The sequence below is a fragment of the Lathamus discolor genome, chromosome 1 (genome assembly GCF_037157495.1).
Source record: "Lathamus discolor isolate bLatDis1 chromosome 1, bLatDis1.hap1, whole genome shotgun sequence".
Lineage (NCBI taxonomy): Eukaryota > Metazoa > Chordata > Aves > Psittaciformes > Psittacidae > Lathamus > Lathamus discolor.
Window position 1 is genome coordinate 43,804,933 of NC_088884.1, and position 22,413 is coordinate 43,827,345.

A 22,413-nucleotide genomic window follows, 5' to 3' on the forward strand; every position below is an offset into this window, starting at 1 on the left:
GTTCACTTACGGAAATATAGTAATTTTGTTTATGAAGCAGTCTTCTACTGTCTTCAGAGTAAGCATTTTTTACTGTCTTTACTATCTATGCTCAGTTTCAAAGTCATGTACAAGAGATATCCTCTACAGGCAGAGGTCGTCTATGAGACTGCCCCTGGAATTTTCTAGCTGACTTACTCTGAGTCAACAAAATGTAGATAGTGTTGATAATAAGGAAATCTGGGTTCAACTGCAAATACATTTACAGACTTGGTTGTGTAAATAGCATTGATAGCTCTTAAAATATCTGTTTCCTACTTAATTTCTTTAAATAAGTCTGGTTAGAATGCAAATTGTATCTGATTATTCCTTTTCTTGCCAATAGCTCAGCAGGATGGGAATGTTACTAAGTGGTATGATGCCTACTTCAACAGACCAAGACCCTATTTTACAAATGAAGGCTTTCCAAACCCACCATGTATAGAAGGAAAAGAAGATCTGAGTGGCAAAGAAGAGATATATGTCATAGGTGCTGATACTACCTGTATGATACCAGGTAGTCAAGACAAAATATGTAATGGCCCACTGAAACCAAGAAAGCAGTACCTGTAAGTACATTTGTCTCTATGTTTGTCCCAGAGAAAGATTTAAGTGAAATGTGCATTTATATAAACATACAAAATGTGTAGTTCCATTATGCAAAGGTGGAGATTGAAGTGACTTTCACATATCTCTGATTTTAAAATTTTTGGCTGAGCATGAACATGGGAGACAAGTTTTTTTAAATGTTTCAGGTACCAAGAGATGCTTACTGTGTTCTTAAAATAAATAAACTCAAGATAAGTAATCAATAGTTTGATTATACATTTAAGATCTGTTGACACTGAGTCGTTGATGCCTGTCATAATGTCTCTTTAGCAGGTGAATAATGATTCCAGCTTATATTATACTAAAACTGACAAATGGCTTTTAGTTTCTAAGTGAAATTAAATAAAATGAACATAAACTTTTCTTTCATTATTTTTCTTGGTTTTATTTCACAGATTTAAGTTCAGAGCAACTAATGTTAAAGGACAGTTTACAGATTCTGACTATTCTGACCCTGTCAAAACATTAGGTAAGAAGAGTGTAATTTCCCAAAGTATTTCTCTATTTCTAAAGAATCTAGACAATTCCTTATTTCTTTTTAATACAGTAGTTTCCTTAAGGTAAATAATCTCTATTTTTGTTGGACCTAGCTTAAGCAGAATGGCCGAGGAAACTTACCCATTTCCTTGTATGTCTTTTTGAGGTTGTCAGGAGGTCTCACCTCAGCCTGGACTCTTAAATAAAGCAGCAGTGTTGACAAAGTTTGTTAGAAGAGATTCAGTTACACCCATAAAAGTACCATTTTGCCAGTATATCTCATCTTGCTTGATGAACTACCAGAAGCTCTACTGTTCGTGTAGTTTTCCTTTGTGTTGGATGTAGAGCTATTACTGCGTATGCTTTGCTAGGTAAAAAGCTGACTGGATGGCCAGTCCCAAAGAGTGCTGGTGAATGGAGTTAAATTCAGTTGGCAGCTGGTCATAAGTGGTGTTCCCCAGGGTTCAGTACTGGCACCAGTTCTGTTTAACATCTTTATCAAAGATCTGGATGAAGGGATCTAGTGCACCCTCAGTAAGTTTACAGATGACGCCTAGTTGGGTAAGAGTGTTGATCTGCTTGAGGGTAGGAAAGCTTTACATAGGGATCTGGGCAGGCTGGATCGATGGGCTGTGGCCAATGGCATGAGGCTCAACAAGGCAAAGTGTCGGGTCCTACACTTGGGTCAGAACAACCCCATGCAATGCTCCAGGCTTGGGGAAGAGTGGCTGGAAAGCTGCCAGGAGGAAAAGGACCTGGGGGTGTTGTTCAACAACCAGCTGAACATGAGCGAGATTGTGCCCAGGTGATGAAGAAGGCCAAGGGCATCCTGGCTGCTGTCAGAAATAGTATGGCCACCAAGACAAGGGAAGTGCCTGTCCCTTTGTACTCAACACTGGTGAGGCTGCACCTCAAATCCTGTTTTTAGTTTTGGGCCCCTCACTACAGGAAAAACATTGAGGTGTTGGAATAGGTCCAGAGAAGGGCAATGAAGCTGATGAAAGGGTCTAGAGCACAAGTCTGATGAGGAGCAGCTGAGAGAACTGGTGGTGTTTGGCCTGGAGAAAAGGAGGCTTGGGGAGACCTTGTCTCTTTTTACCACTACCTGAAAGGAGGTTGTAGCAGGGTGGGTGTTGATATCTTTTCGCAAATAACAATCAATGAGACAAGAGGAAATGACCTCAAGTTGCACCAGGGGAAGGATAGATTGGATATTAGGAACACTTTTTTCCCTGAAAGGGTTGTCAAGCATTGGTACAGGCTGCAGGGGTGGTTATCGCCATCCCTGGAGGTGTTTAAAAGACATGTAGATAAGGCACTTAAGGACATGGTTTAGTGGTGGACTTGGCAGTGCAAAGTTAACAGCTGGACCTAATAATCTTAAACGTCTTTTCCAACCTAAATGACTCTATGATTCTGTGACTCTATACCAGTAACCATAGCGTAGGAAAACTTTCAGCTGTAGATCATTCCTTCTACTAGAAGCTCAGAGGACATGACTCTTCAGCTCTTAATCCTTTAGATGCAGACAAAACTCCATATTAATTAATAAATTGATATAATCTAATAGAATCCCTATGGTTCTGATGTCACTGGCCAATAGACTGGCTGTTATGGGGTCTCAAATCCAGCATAAATTCCTCCATGGCAGTGTTGAAGGCTCGTGGCAGATCATAATAAGATTTGTAAGTTCTTTGAATATGTTGGTAAGCCAAAACTTACTTATCTAAGCATTAGCCCTGACTTTCTGAAAAGGGATCCCAAGACAACTGGATGAATAACCAGAAGAATTTTAGTGGGCACATATTTTTCAGTTGGCATTCATCTTCTGTGATATGAGCTCCCTTATTTGTCTAATACATGTTAGAAATTCGTTACATGATCTGATACTGAAGATCTTGAAATACCAATTCACTACCTGAATATTCTGAAAGGATCTGACACTATTTCTCTAGCCCTGAATGTTTTGAAAAGTGCAACACAAAAGTTGTCTTTATGTGTTCTGAGTATAAAAGTTTTAAGCCAATGAAGCAAACAGTTTGCCCAGTACGGGAAAGACAGCATGTCCAATCAAGGAAAACAAGCTTACTGGAAATGATTCCAATTCTAGCCAGTCCTCTGGGCAACTTTCTGGTTTCTAACAGAAAAGTCTGTAATGCTTAAGGAAGTCATGCTTTAATGGCAGTGCAATTCATTCAGTTCTGTATTGTTGCCTTTGGTGTAGATCATAAAGCAGATCTCTTTCTATGCTGACCAAAATGTCATAGGAAAAAAACCAGACCCGATAATTTCCTCAGGTATCCATGGCTCCTCATACCCATCCACTGCCTTCTGTGCTAAAATTTCATGTCAAGCACTGCTTTTTAAATGGGCAGTAAAGAAAACTCTTGTCTGGCCTTAACTTCTGAATTCCTGAACCTGTCCTACAAGAAACAAAACAAGGGGAAAAGATAAGTAGAAGTTTCTTCTATACATTCTTACAGGTGTTGTGAAATAGCATCAAATTGATGTATCATAAGACACATTTTCTCTCGAGATACATAACCTGAGGAAACTTGCCCAAGTGTTTCCTTATAGAACATGCTGTGGTTATATGAACTTCAGACTTGGCTCTAGAAGCATAACCCAGAAAATGTACCAGAAAGATCTGTACCTCTTAGGTATCTTAGTGACCAATTACTTCTCTTCCACCTGTAACAACAGCATCTTTTCAGAAGAAATTTATGCTGCCTGAAACCAATATTGCAATTTAATTATAAATCAGTTATCTTCTTCTGTAATAATCACTGAAATTCTTGTTTTTCCGACATTACACTTTCATTTAGTAGATAAAATACTAATTTGAATTTTACATTATTTTGGTCCCTAAGTCTACTTACAGAATAGGTAGATCTGGGAAACCAGAAAGCTAACCTTGTGTCTGTGCAATTTAATACTACGTGTTAAATATACCTGAAGCAGAAAAAGAATATGGAAAACCTGTGAGAGAGTTCTCTGTGACAGACATCAGATGCTCTTGTTAAACAATAAGAATTTTGCTAGGGAGGAACACTGAAGCAGAAATTACTGGAATGCACAGCTGCAATAATGGTTTTTTAATTATAGTGATAGTGAAGGATACATTTTAATATGGTGCTCCCACTCAACCATACTTGGAGTACCACAGCTCTCCTCTTGAGATGGAGAGGTGGAGTTTCTTCCACATAACCCATGACTGACATTGCAAATGTAACATCTATACTGCAATGACAGGTCAAGATTTTTCCATGAGATAAATAAAATGTGGTGACAAATACTATTTAAACTTCTAATACATCAAGGCAGTTTAGAACCTTCTCATAAACTCTAATAACTAGTTCAGCAAATCATTCTGGGGCAGCTGGTAGTCCTGTGTAAGTGTAGACTTTTTCCATGTGAAATACACAGCTGATGAGACAGGAAATAATCAAAATAAGGTTTCGTGACACTGCCTTTTGCATAGAAACCTACTTTGTGATATTCTGTTATTGGAGTTAGTTATCAGCATGTACTGAGTTGTAGCTTCTCAGAATTACACAACATAATGTCTTCTGTTTTGTCTTCTTTTCCTTGCCCTTGGTCTTCTCTACAGACATGTATAGTCCTTCCCTGTTGCAAAGAAGTAGGAGAAAGTTATTTTTGTATTCTTGGTGTGTATTCTGCCAGCGCTGTTTTGTTTAATAGCATTGGCAATGTTTGGACTGATATTAACTGTAGGGTTTCTCATTGACTTCACTGTTTAGATAGATAGATAGATAGATAGATAGATAGATAGAACTTTTATAGTGGCTTCTCTGGGGATTTTTCTACTCTTCTTCAGCCTTGCTAATATTTGGGCCTTATCACAGAGAGCAGCAAGTGGAAGGGACGTTTCCATTCCTTTTCTCCTTGCAACATTTTTTTTATAGACATGCTTTTCTGTTCTCTTTCGCTGGCCTAAATTGTTCTTACCTTACAGTGAGTGATGGCTGCACTCTTTAGAGTTGTGGCTCTTCCTTTTCCACTTCTGGAGTTTAATTACTCCTGTTAGAGCAGTCTGTTCTGAGCTGAAGTAGGAGCTCAGCTCAGGGTAGTGTTCAGGCTGGTGTTACTGCACTGTAGACCTACCTTCTCCTGTTTAACAGGTAAAACTGAAAGGCACCAGGGGATAGCTGCACACATGGCTGTAGACATATACTATTAGCATTATATAGAGCAGCAATGCTTAGGAACCTTTACAGAAATTGTTTGGTTTTGTTACATTTTTCTTTCCCAAGCAGCACTTCTAATGACACAAAATGGATGCAGTTGTACAGAGAGAAAAGTCTGTCATTGCTTCCTGATTTCACCCTGTCAGAAATGTAAAAATTTTAATGGGTCTATGAAATACTAAATTTTCACTTCCTGTTGCAGGTGAAGGAATGTCAGGAAGATCTGTAGAAGTTATCCTCGCTGTTACTTTGTGTATACTTTCAGTTGTTCTTTTGGTAGCTGCAGTATATGCCTTTGCAAGGTGAGATCTATGTATCCTTACCATGTTTGCAAGCATTCAGAAATGTTTTGAAGAAGAGTTGAAACAATCCTAGAAATGGCTCCAATCTGTCATTTCAAAATGCATTGCTTTTTGTTGTTGTCTTTCCTGTCAAAACATCTAGTGAGAGTAACCTCCATAGATGGAGGAGAAAAAACAATTTCTCCAGAGGGTAAATTGGAGCAGTAGCCTATCTTACCCTTTTAGAGTCACTTCTCTATTGACTTGAGGATACAGATTAGCGTGTCACCTGGCTGAAGTTAATGTGATGGCTAATGCTATTGACAGTTTGATATGAAGTAAATACTCTAAACTTTGTTTTCTGTCTTACTAATAAATTTAGCAGTTAAATACTTTGAAGTCTCACATGTGAAAGAAAAATTGAATTTTAATTCAAATTATGAACAAAATGTCTATGTAACGAAACAGACTGGGTACTGCATAAATGATGTTGTCAGCTCATTAATCAGAAGTTCTGTTCTTCCTTAGCTGCATCATTCAGACATTGCCAAAGAATTTATGTAGCAAAACTAAGAATATATAGTCTAGATTCTTTCCGTATGAATTTTAGACAATGTAACTGTGGATTTGCCTAAATTACGCTGTTGGAAGGGACAGCAGAATAAAGGCCAGAGAAGGACTGCTGACAAGCAGTTTTCAGTTTCAGCCTGACTAATCAAAGTATTGACATATGTGTCCTTAAATCTTTTGCATGTTTATTTTTCACCATTTTTTTTCTGTTCAGAATTCGGCAAAAGCAAAAAGAGGGAGGCACATACTCCCCACGAGATGCTGAAATTATTGACACTAAGTTCAAACTGGATCAGTTGATCACAGTGGCAGACCTGGAGCTGAAGGATGAGAGATTTACACGGTAAGCATACTCCTTAGGCAAAACAGTAGTCCAAAGGGGCTGTAGCCATGACCTCTTTCTGACCTTTGCTTGTTTGGAAGTGTTTGTGGTGTTCTTTATTTACACAGGTCACTGAGATCCTCTTTCAAAGAATGACCTCCATCCTCAAGACACTTCTCACTAGCTTTTAGAAAATCACTTAATCTTCAGCTCTTTTTACTACAAGATAAAGATCTAAGTGCAAATCACTGTTTAACTGTATTACCAAAAAGAGGGCTACATATTTTTAAGCATGCAGAATTTCTGAGGTTTTGTTGATTGCCCAGTTTTTTGTGTAGACTGCAAACCTTCATAGGCATTTTGAGAGTCAAACTCCCAGAATTCCTAGTTAACTAATTCAGGAACAAATCTGTCATTGTTTAATAGAAATTCAGAAAGCACGGAGTGTTTTCTTATTCTTGGGGTTGTTGTTGTTTTTTTTTTTTTGTTTAGTTTGAGATTTAGTTTTTTTTCCATAAGAGAATTTGCACAATATCTGGGTTTCTATGGGCTCAGCACACTACCTATCCTGACGTCTACTCCTTTAAGGTGTGTGCAGCAATTCCAGGCTATTAATATTTTCTGTCAAACAAAGAATCTTGTCAGGTATTTATCAGAAAGAAAACAGCTCTTTCTGACTGCCAGAAAATGGATATTATTCACCAAATAAATACGATAATGATTCTCAATAATATATGACGTCCAACTGAGTTAGAAATGTTTGCTGAACATTCTCTACCTGCCTGTATTTTCCCTGCTGTGTCAGAGATGAGACACTGTGGTGGACAGTCTCCTTAAAGATGAGAAGCCTAAAATAGTCTTCCCCTAGCAGTCAGGCATCCTACTGTTGCAGACTAGGAATAGCTGGAAGATGAAAGGTTGTAGCTGTTGACCTGTTCTGTTTGAGTGTGTATATGTCTATGTGTGTGGTACAGAGTAACTTGGTTGCATGTACAAACCTGTTCAAAATAGTGTACACAGGAATGGCTGCTTATAACAGATGAGAAAACATACTAAGAATCATCTGGAAATCATCTGCATAATGGCTGTGGTATGTTCTATGTGGGCACATGTCATTCAGATAGCATTGTTATGTTTTCTAATAACAGTGGAAAGTATTCTGTGAAGAAAGAGCCATTGCCAATGCACTGTGATAACTGTGACTCATAAATAATCTTGGTGGATCTTCAAAATGGCCTTCTTTCCAAACTGTTAGCTGAATAAGAATGGTACTAATTTTGTTTATATACTAAAGTGTTAATGGATTTTACTTCCAGATACTCTTCATTTTTCTTTAGACGCAAGGAGATATTTGTCATCCAGTAAGTTCTTTGTATTATTGAAGCAACATGGTGTGTTTTCCATTGTGTTCTCTTAACTTGTGTGCTACCATGCTACTTTCAATTATATAGTTAATTGAAATGTCATATGTGCAGCTATATTAACAGTGGTATTTGTCATCATAAAATCATGTTTATTTTTAGTCCCTGATGTTAAGGTACAACAATTTCTCAACTATTTTGAAATAAATCAGGGCAATTTTTACACTGACATTATAACGCATTATGACAATATATACAACCTATACTTGAAGACAGTGTAATGCAAATGTGACATAAGAAACATGTTGTTTCTTTCCTTCAGCAGTTAGCAGTTAAAATGTATGTAATTAAGAGAAGTTATCTTTCCCTTCAACTGCTTTTTGTACCCACTTACACTGCAGCTGTTTTGTGCTATGCCACTTCAATCTCAGCAACATATCCACACAGTCACATCCTTTATCAGTTTGCAGAGTACTGTTCTGACACTTTTCTGTCTAAATTAAGTGTAGTTTAGATTTGTACAGTCTCAAACTCTACAGGGTAATTGCAAACTATAATATTTCATACTTACATATTTTACATTCAGTAGGTGATTTATGCACAGCAAGGCCTTTTCTGAACAGTGAGTTTTAGTTACATCACTCTTATTTTAGAGCCAGTCTCACATTTTGTTTTGCAATTTGTCATGTCCTTCCATCTGTATTTTAATCTTTCCTCCTTCCTCACTCCTTTAATGGCCAAAGTGAAAGACTCTCTTCTGCCAGTCACGTAAGGTACATGATGCAGCTGTTAAATTTTGGATTATTATTTTTCAAACAGTACCAGCACTGAAGCTACAGCAGGCTCCTTGCCCAGGTCCCTTGTTGGACATTAAAACACATTGTTGAAGTTTGAAATGCAGGCACTAACAAACAGAGTTCCTCAGTACAGGATTCATGCTGTATTTTCAACTAGAAGTCAATAAATGTACTGTAGGACGCTACTAGATAACATGCATGTAGTAATGAGGGACAGGATATCCCTCATCTGCTCCAAATTTTATTACAGCTTTTTGTAAGCTTTAAAGAATGTTTCAATACATGGACGATTCTATACTGGTAAGGTCAGTGACCAAAGAAGACTTCTTAGGGGTCTCTAAAGCTGTCTTTCATATAGATACATCCTTCCTAATCATGATGAGTTATATCAAGAAGCTGGCAGAAGCATGGCAGCATGCACAAAGGCAGCTTAATGCAAAACCCAATGTCTAATATTTTTGTTCCCTGTTTTCAGACTTCTGAAGTTACACTACAAAAAAACTCTTGTACCTGATGCCTTTGGGGAATAGCTATGTAAAAGTCAATCACAGTCCCAGTTCTTGTGTTGTCCTTGTCATTCTCATGATTTGTGGTTAAAACAGTGACATTAGCATGTTAAATTATTGTATTACATGTTGATGACTACAGTGGAAAAGGACTGTGCATCACTACATCTGCATAACATACTGCTGTACATCAGTGCTATACTGTCTCAGCTGCGTTTGCAGAGCATGCTATGTTGCAGAATGCTGGTGTCAGTTCATAGCATCTTGTAATTCCATGAGGAAGACATAGATGGGCAGAAACCTTTTCAAGGCTAGCTTGTTTGGATTTCCTGGATAGCAATAAATCACCTGAAATCTGGTCCAACTAGGTATACTTTATACCCTGAGAGGGTGATGGGGAGTTCCTGTGAAAATCTAAGGTGATAAAAAAACAGGAGAGATTTTTTCTTTACCTACTAATCATCCCATTCAGTGCTCATTTGAAGGAGCTGGTTTGGAAGCCAGGTGTTTTTTTATTTCTCAGCCAGTATATTATTTATCATGTTAGCTATTCTAAATCGGTAAAGGGACCGACTTGCAGCTGACACAATTCATCGACACAATCAAGATACTCTAGCCTGCTCCATGAGATCCTTCTTAACTTTCTCTCATATATTGTCTCCTCAGACATTCTCTCATACTTAATGGATTGTGGCCTATCATCTTGGCTCATATTCTCAGAAAATTTGTGCAGCTGGTATCACATGAGAAATAAAAAGAAGTAGAAAAGGTTTTTTTCTGTTCTGTAAGAATATGACTTGAAATATTTTTTATCATTCTTAGCAGATGAAAAGTTCAACAGCTTGAAAAGTTCAATGAACCTAAACTCAGCAAATGTTCAATGTAGGTTAATCAAAACATTTTATTTCACACATTTTTATGACTTTTAAGTATGAATTATTTTGCATTACGAAAGTCAGTTTAAGTAGAAAAAATATCAAATGTAAAAGCACCAAGTATCTCATTTTGACAATTTTGAAACCTTTTGGGGGTCAACTTTTTTTTCAAATTGGGGAATTCATGGCAGGAAATTTCTTAAAATAATGGTCATGAGAAAATAATTTACTTTAAAAGCTTCAGTGTTGGAAAAATACTAATACTAGCTTGTACATATGCACCATCTTTCATCAAGTCTTTGTTAGGCAATCAATTAATAGGATGTAGTTTCAGAGAGCATGCAGGGAATTAAGTTCTACTGAATTCAGTAGAAGACGAGACCTGCTTTATGAAGCCAAATGCTAACTTTGAATGTTTGGACATATGTTGATCTCCATGATGATGGAGCTGATATGAAATAGTCAATAACAAAAAGAACAACCCTTGTCTAAAACATACATACCCCATCAGTCTAAATAGAATTAAACATTGGTTCATTAATCACAATGAATATATGAATGCTGTGGCCTTTCATCACTTTTTGTAAGATGTCCGTAGGGTTTGCAAGTCACGTTTCCAAGCAGACACTCATCTGCTGTGAATAGGTTCTGTCTTTAAATTTTCAGGGTGCACCAGGTTTGCTGAGTGACTACAAACTCATTCTGGGTGCTCACCTAGGAGACAACTTCTCTGGCACCCTCCTTTTGCAGTGGTTTCTGCTGAAAGGATAAAGCCATGTGGGTACCCATTTCTCAAAATCTTTTCTTGAGAAGTTGCAGCTTGTAGTGGATGCTTTGAGGTTTTTGTTTCATTCTGTGTGAAACAGCTTGTCAAGAAAATGGGGCACAGATTCAGAAGAAATATTTGTGAATTACAGACACTGTAACCCTTGCAAACACCAGGTAATTAGAACTCTTTATGGAGAAGTATTGCATATAAAATTATTGTCTGATCTCGCCTATATACTGTACATTCAGTAGGTGTCTGTATTCAAGGTAGCACTTCTGCACACACATTGTTTTCTCTAGATCAGACAGTTTCTTCTTTCTTTGGATGAGGATAGGCATAGCTCCTGCCTTGCCTTTTTCTTCAGCAAGTTTCCCTTTAGTAATCGGCTATCAAATATAGGCTTCCTGAGCTTTGTATCCCAGGAGTACAAGGTTTATGAATGTACGTGTCCTAGTACAATGGCAGAAATGACCATGTGTTCTCTTTCCTTAGGCTTTTAATATTTAGGAAGGGTTAAGCTCCATATTGCTTTCAATTAACTTGCTAAAAATTAGTTCCTCTGTTGGTCGTAGGAAGTGTCAGTGGTGCTTATGAGTTAAGCCTTTTGACTACATACTCATTTCTGTTGTTTTCTATTTGGACGAAGTTTTAATTCCCTGTGGATTTCAGATGATTGACCCAGAGAGAAAGCTGAGTCTGTGTGACAATATGGTCTTCAGTTACCACTGCCAACACAAATAAATGGCTTCTTTCGAGCTCTATCATAAGTAATCTGAGTGGGATTCAGATTTTTGATAGACTTCAAAAAAAAATCCCACACATGAAACAATACACTGTTTTAAAAGAAAATCAGATTTAAGGCAATAAAGTGTTCTTTATCTTAGGGAATGTTTTTCTTTCCTAGTTTCAAAGTCAGACAAGTGGGAATCTGGAATTGTCCAGCTGAAATAGGGAAATTTGCAACTTCATGGATTGATTCTAAATTGTGCTTATCAAGATTTAGTGATATATGCTTATGTTTTATAGAAAAGACTGGGAAATGTGAAGAACAAGATTACAGGTAGATGAGTATTTTTTCATTGATTAAATACTGTAAGATTGTTATGACATATTCTAAGTCAAGAGACTTGGAAGAAATACTAATTTTGGAAGCCTGAGAATGCTGAAACTGAGCATAGCTGTCTTTACTGAGCATATGAAATTCATCTTTTCTGAAGATTCTTACACAACAAAGCGAACATCTTTGCCACAGTCTTCAAGTTAGACATTATTTCTCACATAAACATTTAAATTGTTCTATTTTCTGAGCTGCCAAGACTTTGCAGTATGCACTTGTTACCAACAAAATTGTGGGTTCAGTAATCCTGAAAATCAAGTTCTTCACTTAAATGCCCACAGATAGATTCAAGTGTCAATCTGTAGGTGCCTTCTTTAAAAATGGTTAGTGCTTGTGAAAGATACTATATGATTATGCCTTAAAAAAAAAAATCACCTGTTATTAATATTAAAAATTAGCTAGAAAGCAGCATGTGGAACACTGTGTTTAGTTCCTTTCCTGAGCTATCTCAGTGCTTTACTTCCCTGCTTTGAGTGAAAGTAAAAAAAGGAAATATTGAGTATGTGGTGCTGTTTGAGTTGTCCTGGTCTCCTCTGTTCTTCGCTGTTGGCTGCATGTACCTTCAGCACTGAAGCACCAAATGGTACCACTCAGGTTGCTTCTGTACAGCATAGATGTCATTTTTATTCACTAATGATCAAACTGCATTTGCTTGCTGCAAATTAGGTGCAATAAGACCCTAATTGCTATCAATTTGAGAGGAGGAAAGCCAGTGGTGTTCAAAAAATTACTGGGATGTCAACCGGGAGATGATATTTTTTTTCTATGGTGAAGGCAGGTGAATTCAAAGGAAAAACAACTGTAATTTCTTCGCAGAAACTGCTTATAATTTTCTCCTGAAAGAAGTTCTAAAAAAGTTTACTTTTTGCTCAAAGACAAATTTGTGTGCAGTACACTGGCACAGCTGTTAATACTGTTAATATTAATTTTTTATTATTTATTAATTATTAATACTGAATAATACTTTTTCTAGCGTAAACTTTAGGCCTGTAATGTTGCCATTATGTTGCCATTATTACTAGAAGATATTTTCATCTGCCCTGTAATGCAAACAACATAGTGATACAATAAGCACTGGCTAGATGTCTGATCAATCTGAATAGAGCTACATGCTTTGTCATCTTTTGTCTTTTTTTCATTCTAAACCTCTCTTTCTCCTGGTAAAGGACATTGTCGCTTTGAGCCTATTTCTGTGAATTGTTGCCTGTCTTCTTACTCCAGTGAGACTGACCCAAGGCTTTCATAGCCTGTTTGCTTTGTGTGAAGAGAACTGTCATAACAAAGTACATAGTACAAAGGCATCTTCAGCAGCTTTGAAATTAATTTCTCTGATACTTAATAATAATTGATTCAACAATTGTATTAACCTATTTTATTATTTAATTTAAAATTTAAATAAGAATAACTTCATACATCAAAGTATTTTTAAGGCAAATTGTCCTCTCTACTAAAATTATGGCAGCAGTAGACATTTGTGTTTGTATTATAAAATTGGTTTTGTAATATTTGTATGTAAGAATGCATGATTTATGGAGAGACAGGCACATAAAGATATACTTTTACCTTTTTGGAAGGGGCAAGTTATATTATAAACTGTATAAATTCAAACTTTTTGGCTTGCTCTTTTAGACAAGCATTGTGAGTCTGAGTGCCCAAAGTTTAGTGTATAAATCCATACTGTTGAGACATTTTTAAAACGGATTCAGAGGTGATGATGATGATTACCAAGTTTCAAGATCATCTGAAAGTTCCCTGAGTATAGATGCTCATGTATCATCTTTGTGAAACCCGCTGTGGGTTCACAGTAAAGATTTAATATGTAGCACAGATTTAAAAATCACTGTGCCCCAAAAAGAGCAGTGAACATGTAAAAATGAGCATGAAAACAGCCACTCATTTTTAAAATCTTTATGAAAACAGCTGTAGCTGTTTGGCTTCTGTAGAAGCACACCTGTAACATGATTCATCTGTGACCTATTTTAGATATCTGCTTAAAATGCGATAAATATTGCAGCTATTTCTTTTCATTGATAATAAAAGGAATTCAGAGTGACTGGCTCAGAAATAGGTGTCAGTATTAAGTCAGGTGAATCCTGTTATGCTCTGAAACAGCCCTAAGAAGAACAATATGGGTACACAGTGTAAAATGAAGCCTGTCAGTGTGTATGAAGTAGTGTGCTAGAAGTATGGATTTCCCAGGGCCATATGAGCTCAGAGCACTGTAAAATGGTCTGAACAGATTGATAGGAACTGTAACTACCATATCAATATCTGCCAATACCTGAGATAAAAATGAAGTAAGACAATCACACAAGATACCTGACATATAATAGTATTTGAATCCATGAGAGAAATGAATTTGGCACTTCAGTTACTTGCGTATTTAATCTAAAACCTATTACTATGCACAATATTGGTTAATTCTCAGCTTGCTACATTTAACAAAAATCTCTGTTGCAGGTTGCTTAGTTATAGAAAATCCCTCAAGTAAGTTGATTAAAGAGTTTTATATTGCGGTCATTGGTGAGTCTCAATGTGTGGTTCTCTCCTCTGTTTATTAGGAAAAAACTCCAAGCTGCGTATAAATCATAAAAGCATGACTAATTGCATGGTAACTGGAGAAATGCTTTCTCTCTCTCTGGGGTGAAGCCTGCATGTCTGTGTTTTAGCTTGGGAAGTAATACAGGGATACTTAAACTCCTCAGGGTTTAAAAACCATGTCATTATGAGAATGAGGTCACTGCAATATTTTGTATGTCTAAAATCTCTCAATGTATAAAATGTTTTCTGTGTGACAAAGAAGTATTATGTACTTTAGAATGCAATGGTAACTTTACAAATTTCCATTAATGTCAAAACCTTGCCTTGGAATTCGGTTACCTGTAAAAACAATCCAACCCTACAGTACTGTTAACATTAGCAACATTAGGAATTTGGTGAGGGGGAAAACAACAGGAAAAAATGCTTCTATTTTAAGTGACTGAAAATAAACCAAATAAGCATGCTGTAAGCAATTCACAGTTTTCTGCCTCTAAGTATCAGTTTCTACTGAACTGAAAAGCACTGTTTATTAATAAACTGCAGTTAAATAAGAATAAAAAGAATTAGATAGAAATTCCCTATAGGTTTCTAATTCTTCTGCCATTACTTTCAGGCCAATAAGCAAGAAATCCTTCGTACAACACGTTGAAGAGCTTTGCACAAGCAACAACCTAAAGTTTCAGGAAGAATTCTCGGTATGTTGCTAGCAGTTGTCACAACATCGCAAGACCTTCAGTCGTTTCATGTGTCACATTTCATGTCCGTTTTAAGCAGGCAAGGCCGTGAGGGACTCTGGCCTTGATAATCAATACCCAATTACCAGGTTGATTGTTTAGAAAGTAATATTACACTGATTTGGATTCTTCAGTCTACATTGCAACCTGATCAGAACTATTCACCTAAGTGTCAGCAAAAGATGATCTTCTTTAGACTCTGATCTTTGCAAGAACACCAAACATTTATGCTTTTGCATATGTAGCAATGCCTACAGAGTTTACCTGATAACAGCTCGTTTAGAAATATTTTTCTAACAAATATGCGGATATATTTAACTGCTTTAAATAGGTTCGTTTTCCTGAGTGATGATGACCTCAAAACCAGAGCTGATATTTATTCTGTGAAATGTTCAGGCCCCAGTCATACTGCCAAGGAACTCAGAAATGTTTTTCTTTCCTAGGTTTCAGTACAGAAAGTAAAAAATGTTGTGCATGGTACTTTGGTTTTTGTTCCTCTACAACTAATGGGTCATACTTGTCATGCTGTTTAGAATTGCCTCCATGTGAATAACCTTCAACTCCTTATGTGAGTTAGATGAACACAGCAAGCCTGTCTTTCCTTCTGAAAAGAGACCAGCTTTCAAAATATATGTTACATATAATGCATATACACTTTCAATTTAAATCTCAAAGTTTTCACTATTTTCATTAAGTAACATTTTTACGGCTATCATATTTTTGTTCTCAACAATATCTTCTCTTCTTGTTATTTCAGAATCTTTATCATCATCATTTTTAACACATACAGTCATTTTCCCCACAAAAATAATTTGTCAGTCTCCAGTGACTGTATTATTTTGGATTTATAGATTTACCATGAATGGCTTAGCAGTTGGATTAATGAAAATGAAGACTCAACAACTGGCTTTTCTTCTGCCAGATTATAATATTTCAGTCTCTAAGGGAAAACCAACAAAAGTGTGAAAAGATTAATGGTATTTCCTACAGCTTTTTTTTTTTTTTTTTTTTGTTATGCTCCTTAGGTAAAATTGGTCTGGATTTAATAATAAAAAGCACCATAAAATTCTCTGAGCAATAAAATAAGAACCTTTTTCCAAGAGCAGAAGTGTTATTTTACTTGAACAAGAGTGATTATAGTTATATTATGCATGACTGAACAGAAGAAAAGTTTTACTAGCAATAACGTTTTCACATATCAAAGTTCATCACTGGAAAGTTTCTAGTATTACTTCTTTGAGGTGTGACCCACATTGGGTAAGCCGTTACAGCATTGTAATACCTTAAACAATAGTGTTTTATCAAATCAAAATCCTGGCAATCCATTTCAAATTTAGAGAAATACAAGTAGCTGAGGCCTCATTCAACTAAATTATAAAGTCAGCTTATAATCAACAGTTTCATATGTCATTTAGGCTTCCAATGTTCCCTCTGAGCTTCAGCTTCCATGTTTCAGAAGATAATGATAACTTCCCAGATGGCTTGTCCAAGGGCAGGCAGAATTGGAGGGTGGGCCCAGTCCCTGATTGAGGGTAGATCTATGGTATCTGTAGTACCTGTTTTACCAGGCGAATAATAGGATTGACAATGCGCTTGAAATTATGTCAGAAATGACAATGCACAGAAAAAGGCATTGCACACAAAAAACAGGCAGACCTTCTGACCTGCACTGTTTCCATCCACACTGAGTATTTAGTTTCATGTAAATGACTGAAGGCTCCTACAATGTGTGTAGGAGAGATAAGCTCAAGGTGTAAAACCATGGGCCATTATGTTTGAAGCACATAATTACAAGGTGCTGAGCTTACTTGGCCTCTCTGGCCTTCTCTGTACTAGTAAATTCGAGTATACCAGGAACTGGAACTGGGAATATGAAAATTTACACTAATAAACTGTTAGCATATTCCCTGACTTGAATTTTGTTTAAGCTACCAGACTTCCTTGGCAGTTCCAAGATAAGTTTTGGTAGGTAAAGTAGTCTAGGGATCATTTACAACAGGCAGTTTGTAGACAACAAACCTGTTTTGGAATTATCTAGAAAAATTTGGCTCTTTCTGTTTCACTTAGTCCACTTATCCAGGGTTATTCCTGGTCTCATTTAATTTGCTATATTGACCAAGCTTCTGTGCCTGGAAGATTTCCAGGGTTGTCTCAGTCTACGTGTGAACATGACCTGTCTGTAGACATGATGGAAAGAGAATCTGGGCCTCAGAATTGATCTAAATCTATTGCTTATCAGAAAATAAAGAAAACATGGTTTTTCTAGTAAGTGTGAAATTACTGAACACAAGTACTTGTATAAGTGTTTCACAGTAAGTTCTTGAATAAAAATGTAAAATACCTCCAAATGTCACCACATTACCGTGAGATTACTGTAGTAAAAAAAGTGCAAATCAATTCTTTCAGTTTTATGAATGTGCAAAGAAAAATGGCATCTAAGACAAATTGTTATTGAATCTGGGAGTCCAAATAGTCTTTCCCCAGTTCTGAAAATAATCACTTAGACTGAGAACTGGTACAGGGCTTCTGAGCACATGCTCAGATACAAAACCATCATTACAGAAATACCATAATCTGCTTCTCTTTTCCTTCCCTACAAGCTAAGACTCAGAGGAGTGAGGCAAATGAGGCAAGTTAAAGTTCACATGACACGCATGTGATATGGAATCCCATGGCACATAACACCCACAAAATGCCACAGGCATTTCATCTGTGTTTTTCCTTCATGCAAAATTCAATAACAGATACTTCGTGGGAGTGTTTCAGCTTTCTGAATGAGAGGAATTTTAACATCTCCACCCTTAGCTGTGTTTTACTGTTCTTACCAAATCCTGACAAGAATGCACAGAAGTCACTCTACTGTGTCTTGCAAACAGGGATTGTTCTCTGGGTTCAGTTATAGGACTGGGGCTTTACTTCTCTAAGGGATTGTAGAGACAAAAGCCAGAGGCAACTGAATGGGTAAAAGAGTATTCTGCCTTAAGTATTGTAGAGGTTGATTGAAAGACAAGATTTTAACTGTAAAGAGTGCCTTTAAATACATTTTTCTACAGTATGTTACAATCCTTCATTTAGTTTTTTTATTTATTTCATGTCTGTTAACCGTGCTTTGTAATTATTTAATATACTGGCATAAATGTAAAATCAGCCATTCTTTATAAGGTGATTTTAAGTCAGAAGCTTTCTCTTTAGAAGGGAAATAACCATAGACTTTTCATCCGTAGGAAACATAGGTACTTAGGGAGATTTTGAAAGGCATGGATGGGATCTAGTCACTTGTTAATTTTCAAAGGGAGATGAGCATCTAGTTCTCTGTAATTCTTCCTCTAAGTCTTTCCCCATGGATGTGTCAGAGCCAGGAAGAGAAGTCAGGTCTCTTGTCTGAAAGTCCTTTGCTTTCATTGTGAAATCATCTTTTGCCTCATGTTCAGAAGCACTTGCAGTTATATTACTGAGGATATAATTAGAGAAGTGGAGTAGTCCTCATGCTTCAGGCCACAGGATTTTCGTCAGATAGTGAAAAAGAAAAAAGTTTCTCATGCAGTAATACTGAATATGATACAGTTCAAGAGTTTTCAGGTCTCTTTTATATGTCAGGCATTATCCATTGTACAAAAATAGGATATCAGATTAGATGAATTATTAACTTAATTACATCATGTTTTAAACTATCCCATTTTACTAATGTTTATCTTAAATTATTCTTAATATCTGAACCCATCAAATAAAGCTGACAAAATACTTGAATTAACAATGAAAGAAAAACACTGGAATAAAAAGTACTTCTGTTTTTTCCATTTTTCATTGCCTCTTTCATCTATTAGTTTGGTTTTTTGTTAATAGTTGCATATTAAATTTTATTTATCTGTCTCAAATACCTGAGCAAAAGACCACTTAAAAATAATTAATATTGAATCTGATAGTAGGGCAGTCAGCCCTGCTTTTGGAAGTAGCTCATCTAGAGACTATTAATATTAAAAGACAAATTTTGAAGTGATTACTCAGCACAAGCAGCAAAATTTTGTATGGTACTCTATGAAAGCAATAGGTAGATCTCTGCTTTTGTGTCTTAGTTAGGTGTTGGAATAGACTTGCCTGTAACATTTGTGAAAAAGCAAAAATCTATTACAGTTCATGTAGTTATTAGAAATTCTGGCTAAATTCTATCTTTTCTGAGCTCTTTATTCTCTTATCACACAAGATCATCACATCAATATATTTTCTCCATTAACAAGTTATGAAGTTGTCTCCAGTCTTTTACTCAGCTCTGGAAATTATGCCTATTTATGCACACAAACACTCCCATCAAATAAATTCCTCAATATGAATGATTTATCAATCTCTGCCTTTCAGTAATAGAACTAATGACCAGTTATGAAACTGCAGTTCAGCCCAAAATAACTCTTCCCACCCTTTTCACAAACAGTCCCATGAACAATAGCTAATTGCCAGTTGTCTCAACTTAATTAAATTCTCATCAGTTCTCATGCTGTGGCAAGAACTCTCCCAAGCTACAGGAGTCAGGAAAAGGCATTATTCAAGAGTAAGTTTGAGTCAGCAGGGCATGGTAACCAAGCATGTGACTTCATGAAAAAACAGAAAAGAACTACAAAAGGTGAGAGGCTGACTTTACCCAGACTTGTAAAGGTGAAAGTTCATGTAAGCTTTAATTGTTCAACTTGACAGCATTGTCTGTAGTGCTGTATCTAACACTGCTGGCGTAACTGGGGTTGACAGTAAGGTGGAATGTCCTGTAATGCTTCCAGCTGTTCTTAGAAATGCACTCTGTTGCAGAACTAAAGAATTCTTCCTCTTACTGGATGATTGTGTAATTTTTTATATTCACAGAAGGTGAAATGCAAAGGTATGCCAACAAACATTTATTCCTCTACAGGAACTTCCCAAGTTTCTTGATGACCTTGCTTCAACTGATGCTGATCTGCCTTGGAACAGGTCTAAGAATCGTTTCCCGAACATAAAGCCATGTATGTGTATTTACCGATCAACTCCTGTTTTGTGCTCTACCTTCAATCATGCAGTATATATTTGGAATGCAACTCTGTTTGTTAGATCAGCCTTTGAAATGGCAGTACGGTCATATTCACGTTATGAAATAATTTTCAGTCAAGTAATCTATCTTTTCACTGTGTTTTTTTAAACAGTTTTATTTACGAGTAGCTTTAAACTTGCTCTCACAAGCTTTAATATGCAGGTGCAAGAAACTGTAGCCTTAGTAGTTTCTTGGCTTTGTAATTCAAACTCTTTAACATTCTTCCTCATCTTCTTTTTTCTCCTCTTTAGTGAGAAGTAATTTTTTTAAACATATAAAATCCATGTTTGTGCATTCGGCTACCTCAGGAGCCAGGGTGTGCTTTCTTGTGGATATGTGTACTTATGCTGCAAAGGTTCCACAGAAGATCAGAGTGACTGTATGATAACTTGTAAGCCAAGGCTAGATTTTATCACAGGAGACGGGAGTCTGTCTTTCTGTACTCAACACTGCTTCATTTTTCAGTTAATAAGACAAGAAATGTCATTATTATTTTAGGCATTAGCTGTGATGTGAGATGAGGAGCATGGCATTCCTTGGTTAATAATGCTACATTCTGTGCTATTAACTTTTCAGAGCAGCTGTTCCTGCTATCTCTTGCCTTGTTCAAGATATACTCCAAGTTACAGTCACTAAAAATTTATTTATGAAATATAAACAGATAATTTTCATAAATCCTTAATGTTGTGTTCTCTTTTTTTTTTTTTTTTATAAGCTGAGGACCAAACATCAAAATTTGAAATGTTTGGTTTCAGCGTTTACCTACTCACATATGACATCTTTCCTAGGTTTTGTCATTTCTGCATATGTACTGTGGGCTCAAATCAGAAACCCTCAGCCATTTATTTTTTTTCTGTAATAATGACCTTACCTTATGTAAAAGAATGTAAAAGTGCCAAGATCAGGCTCAAATCTGTTACCTGGGCAGCAAGTATATAGGAAAGACTGACAGACCCTGGACCCTGTTGTCTGATTCACACCGAGGTTGTCTATGTTAGAACAGTATGGCTTAAAGTACGCAAGCTACCTTTAGGCAGAGGATTCTCCTATACATACATCAGATTGGAGGTTTTGGCATGTCACCATTTTAATTAAAAAGTATTTTATTAAAGTATGTGTGGAACATTAAAGGATCACGGTACAAAAATGGAAATTGTTTAGATACCCTTTGTAATTAGTGTTCTACTATGTCAAGTATTGTTAGCAACAATAACAGTATTTTTGATTTCTTAGCACTCCAGGAACACTTGTTACATATGTCAGTGGTATTTTGGAACAAATCTGTTAGTTAACTAGACTTTGTTTCTATAATAGATAATAACAACAGAGTAAAGCTGATGCCTGATGCTGGTATTCCTGGTTCTGACTACATTAATGCCAGCTACGTGTCTGTAAGTAGAAAATCTCTCACGTTTTTACTGCATCTGTTTTATGGTAGAATAGAGAGTCAAAAAAATCACTTGCAAGAAGAACAGGATTCTAATTTTAATTTCATTCACTACAGCTGCTACAGCCATGGCATTGTTCAAGTCTCTCCTGCAGCATTGAACATGACTAGTTCAAAATATAAATTATCCCATTTTCATTGCTAAGCAATGATTTTCAGTGATAATCAAAACTGTGCCCAGCAAATTAGTTTTTATAAGTTGTCTCATACCATTATCGTTAAAGACAAGAGTGAAACTCCCACTGAGGTCAGTTGTTTAGTCAGGCATTATTTGATCTCTTGGTTTGGGAGCTGGAGTTATTGTATATGAACAGGGCAATGTAAACACAACTGAACTGAAAAGTTTCATAGAAACAGGTAGTAATTTTGGTGAGCAATAGTGGTAGTCCTCATTATTTTGTGAAAGTTATGAGGGGTTAAAACTTGAAACGGGAAGTTTAGATTGGATGTAAGGAGGAAGTTCTTTACTGTAAGGGTTGTGAGGCACTGGAATGGGTTGCCCAGGGAAGTTGTGAATGCTCCATCCCTGGCAGTTGGACAGAGCCTTGGGTGACATGGTTTAGTGTGAGGTGTCCCTGCCTATGGCAGGGGGGTTGGAACTAGATGATCTTAAGGTCTTTTCCAACACTAACTATTCTATGATTCTATGGAGTAAAATGCAAATGGGCTTCCTGAAGAATAAACTAATATTGTGTTTCTCATCCTCAGCTTTCTTCATAGATTTTTCCATT

The 22,413-nt window shown here is 36.5% G+C and overlaps 1 protein-coding gene across 15 annotated transcripts in view; it reads left to right on the forward strand.

Annotated features, from left to right (window-relative positions):
• PTPRQ (protein tyrosine phosphatase receptor type Q) overlaps nt 1–22,413 on the forward strand; it is a 133,673-nt gene that overhangs the window by 95,991 nt on the left and 15,269 nt on the right. For 5 of the 15 annotated variants that reach the window (XM_065669496.1, XM_065669481.1, XM_065669489.1 and 2 more), the window contains 10 exons: nt 365–587; nt 1,023–1,096; nt 5,515–5,614; nt 6,378–6,506; nt 7,802–7,846; nt 11,698–11,853; nt 14,371–14,397; nt 15,065–15,146; nt 20,080–20,170; nt 21,550–21,626. In XM_065669496.1, the coding sequence (XP_065525568.1) occupies nt 365–587; nt 1,023–1,096; nt 5,515–5,614; nt 6,378–6,506; nt 7,802–7,846; nt 11,698–11,853; nt 14,371–14,397; nt 15,065–15,146; nt 20,080–20,170; nt 21,550–21,626 (1,004 nt within the window). The other 10 variants (XM_065669504.1, XM_065669505.1, XM_065669506.1 and 7 more) reach the window with 7 other exon arrangements.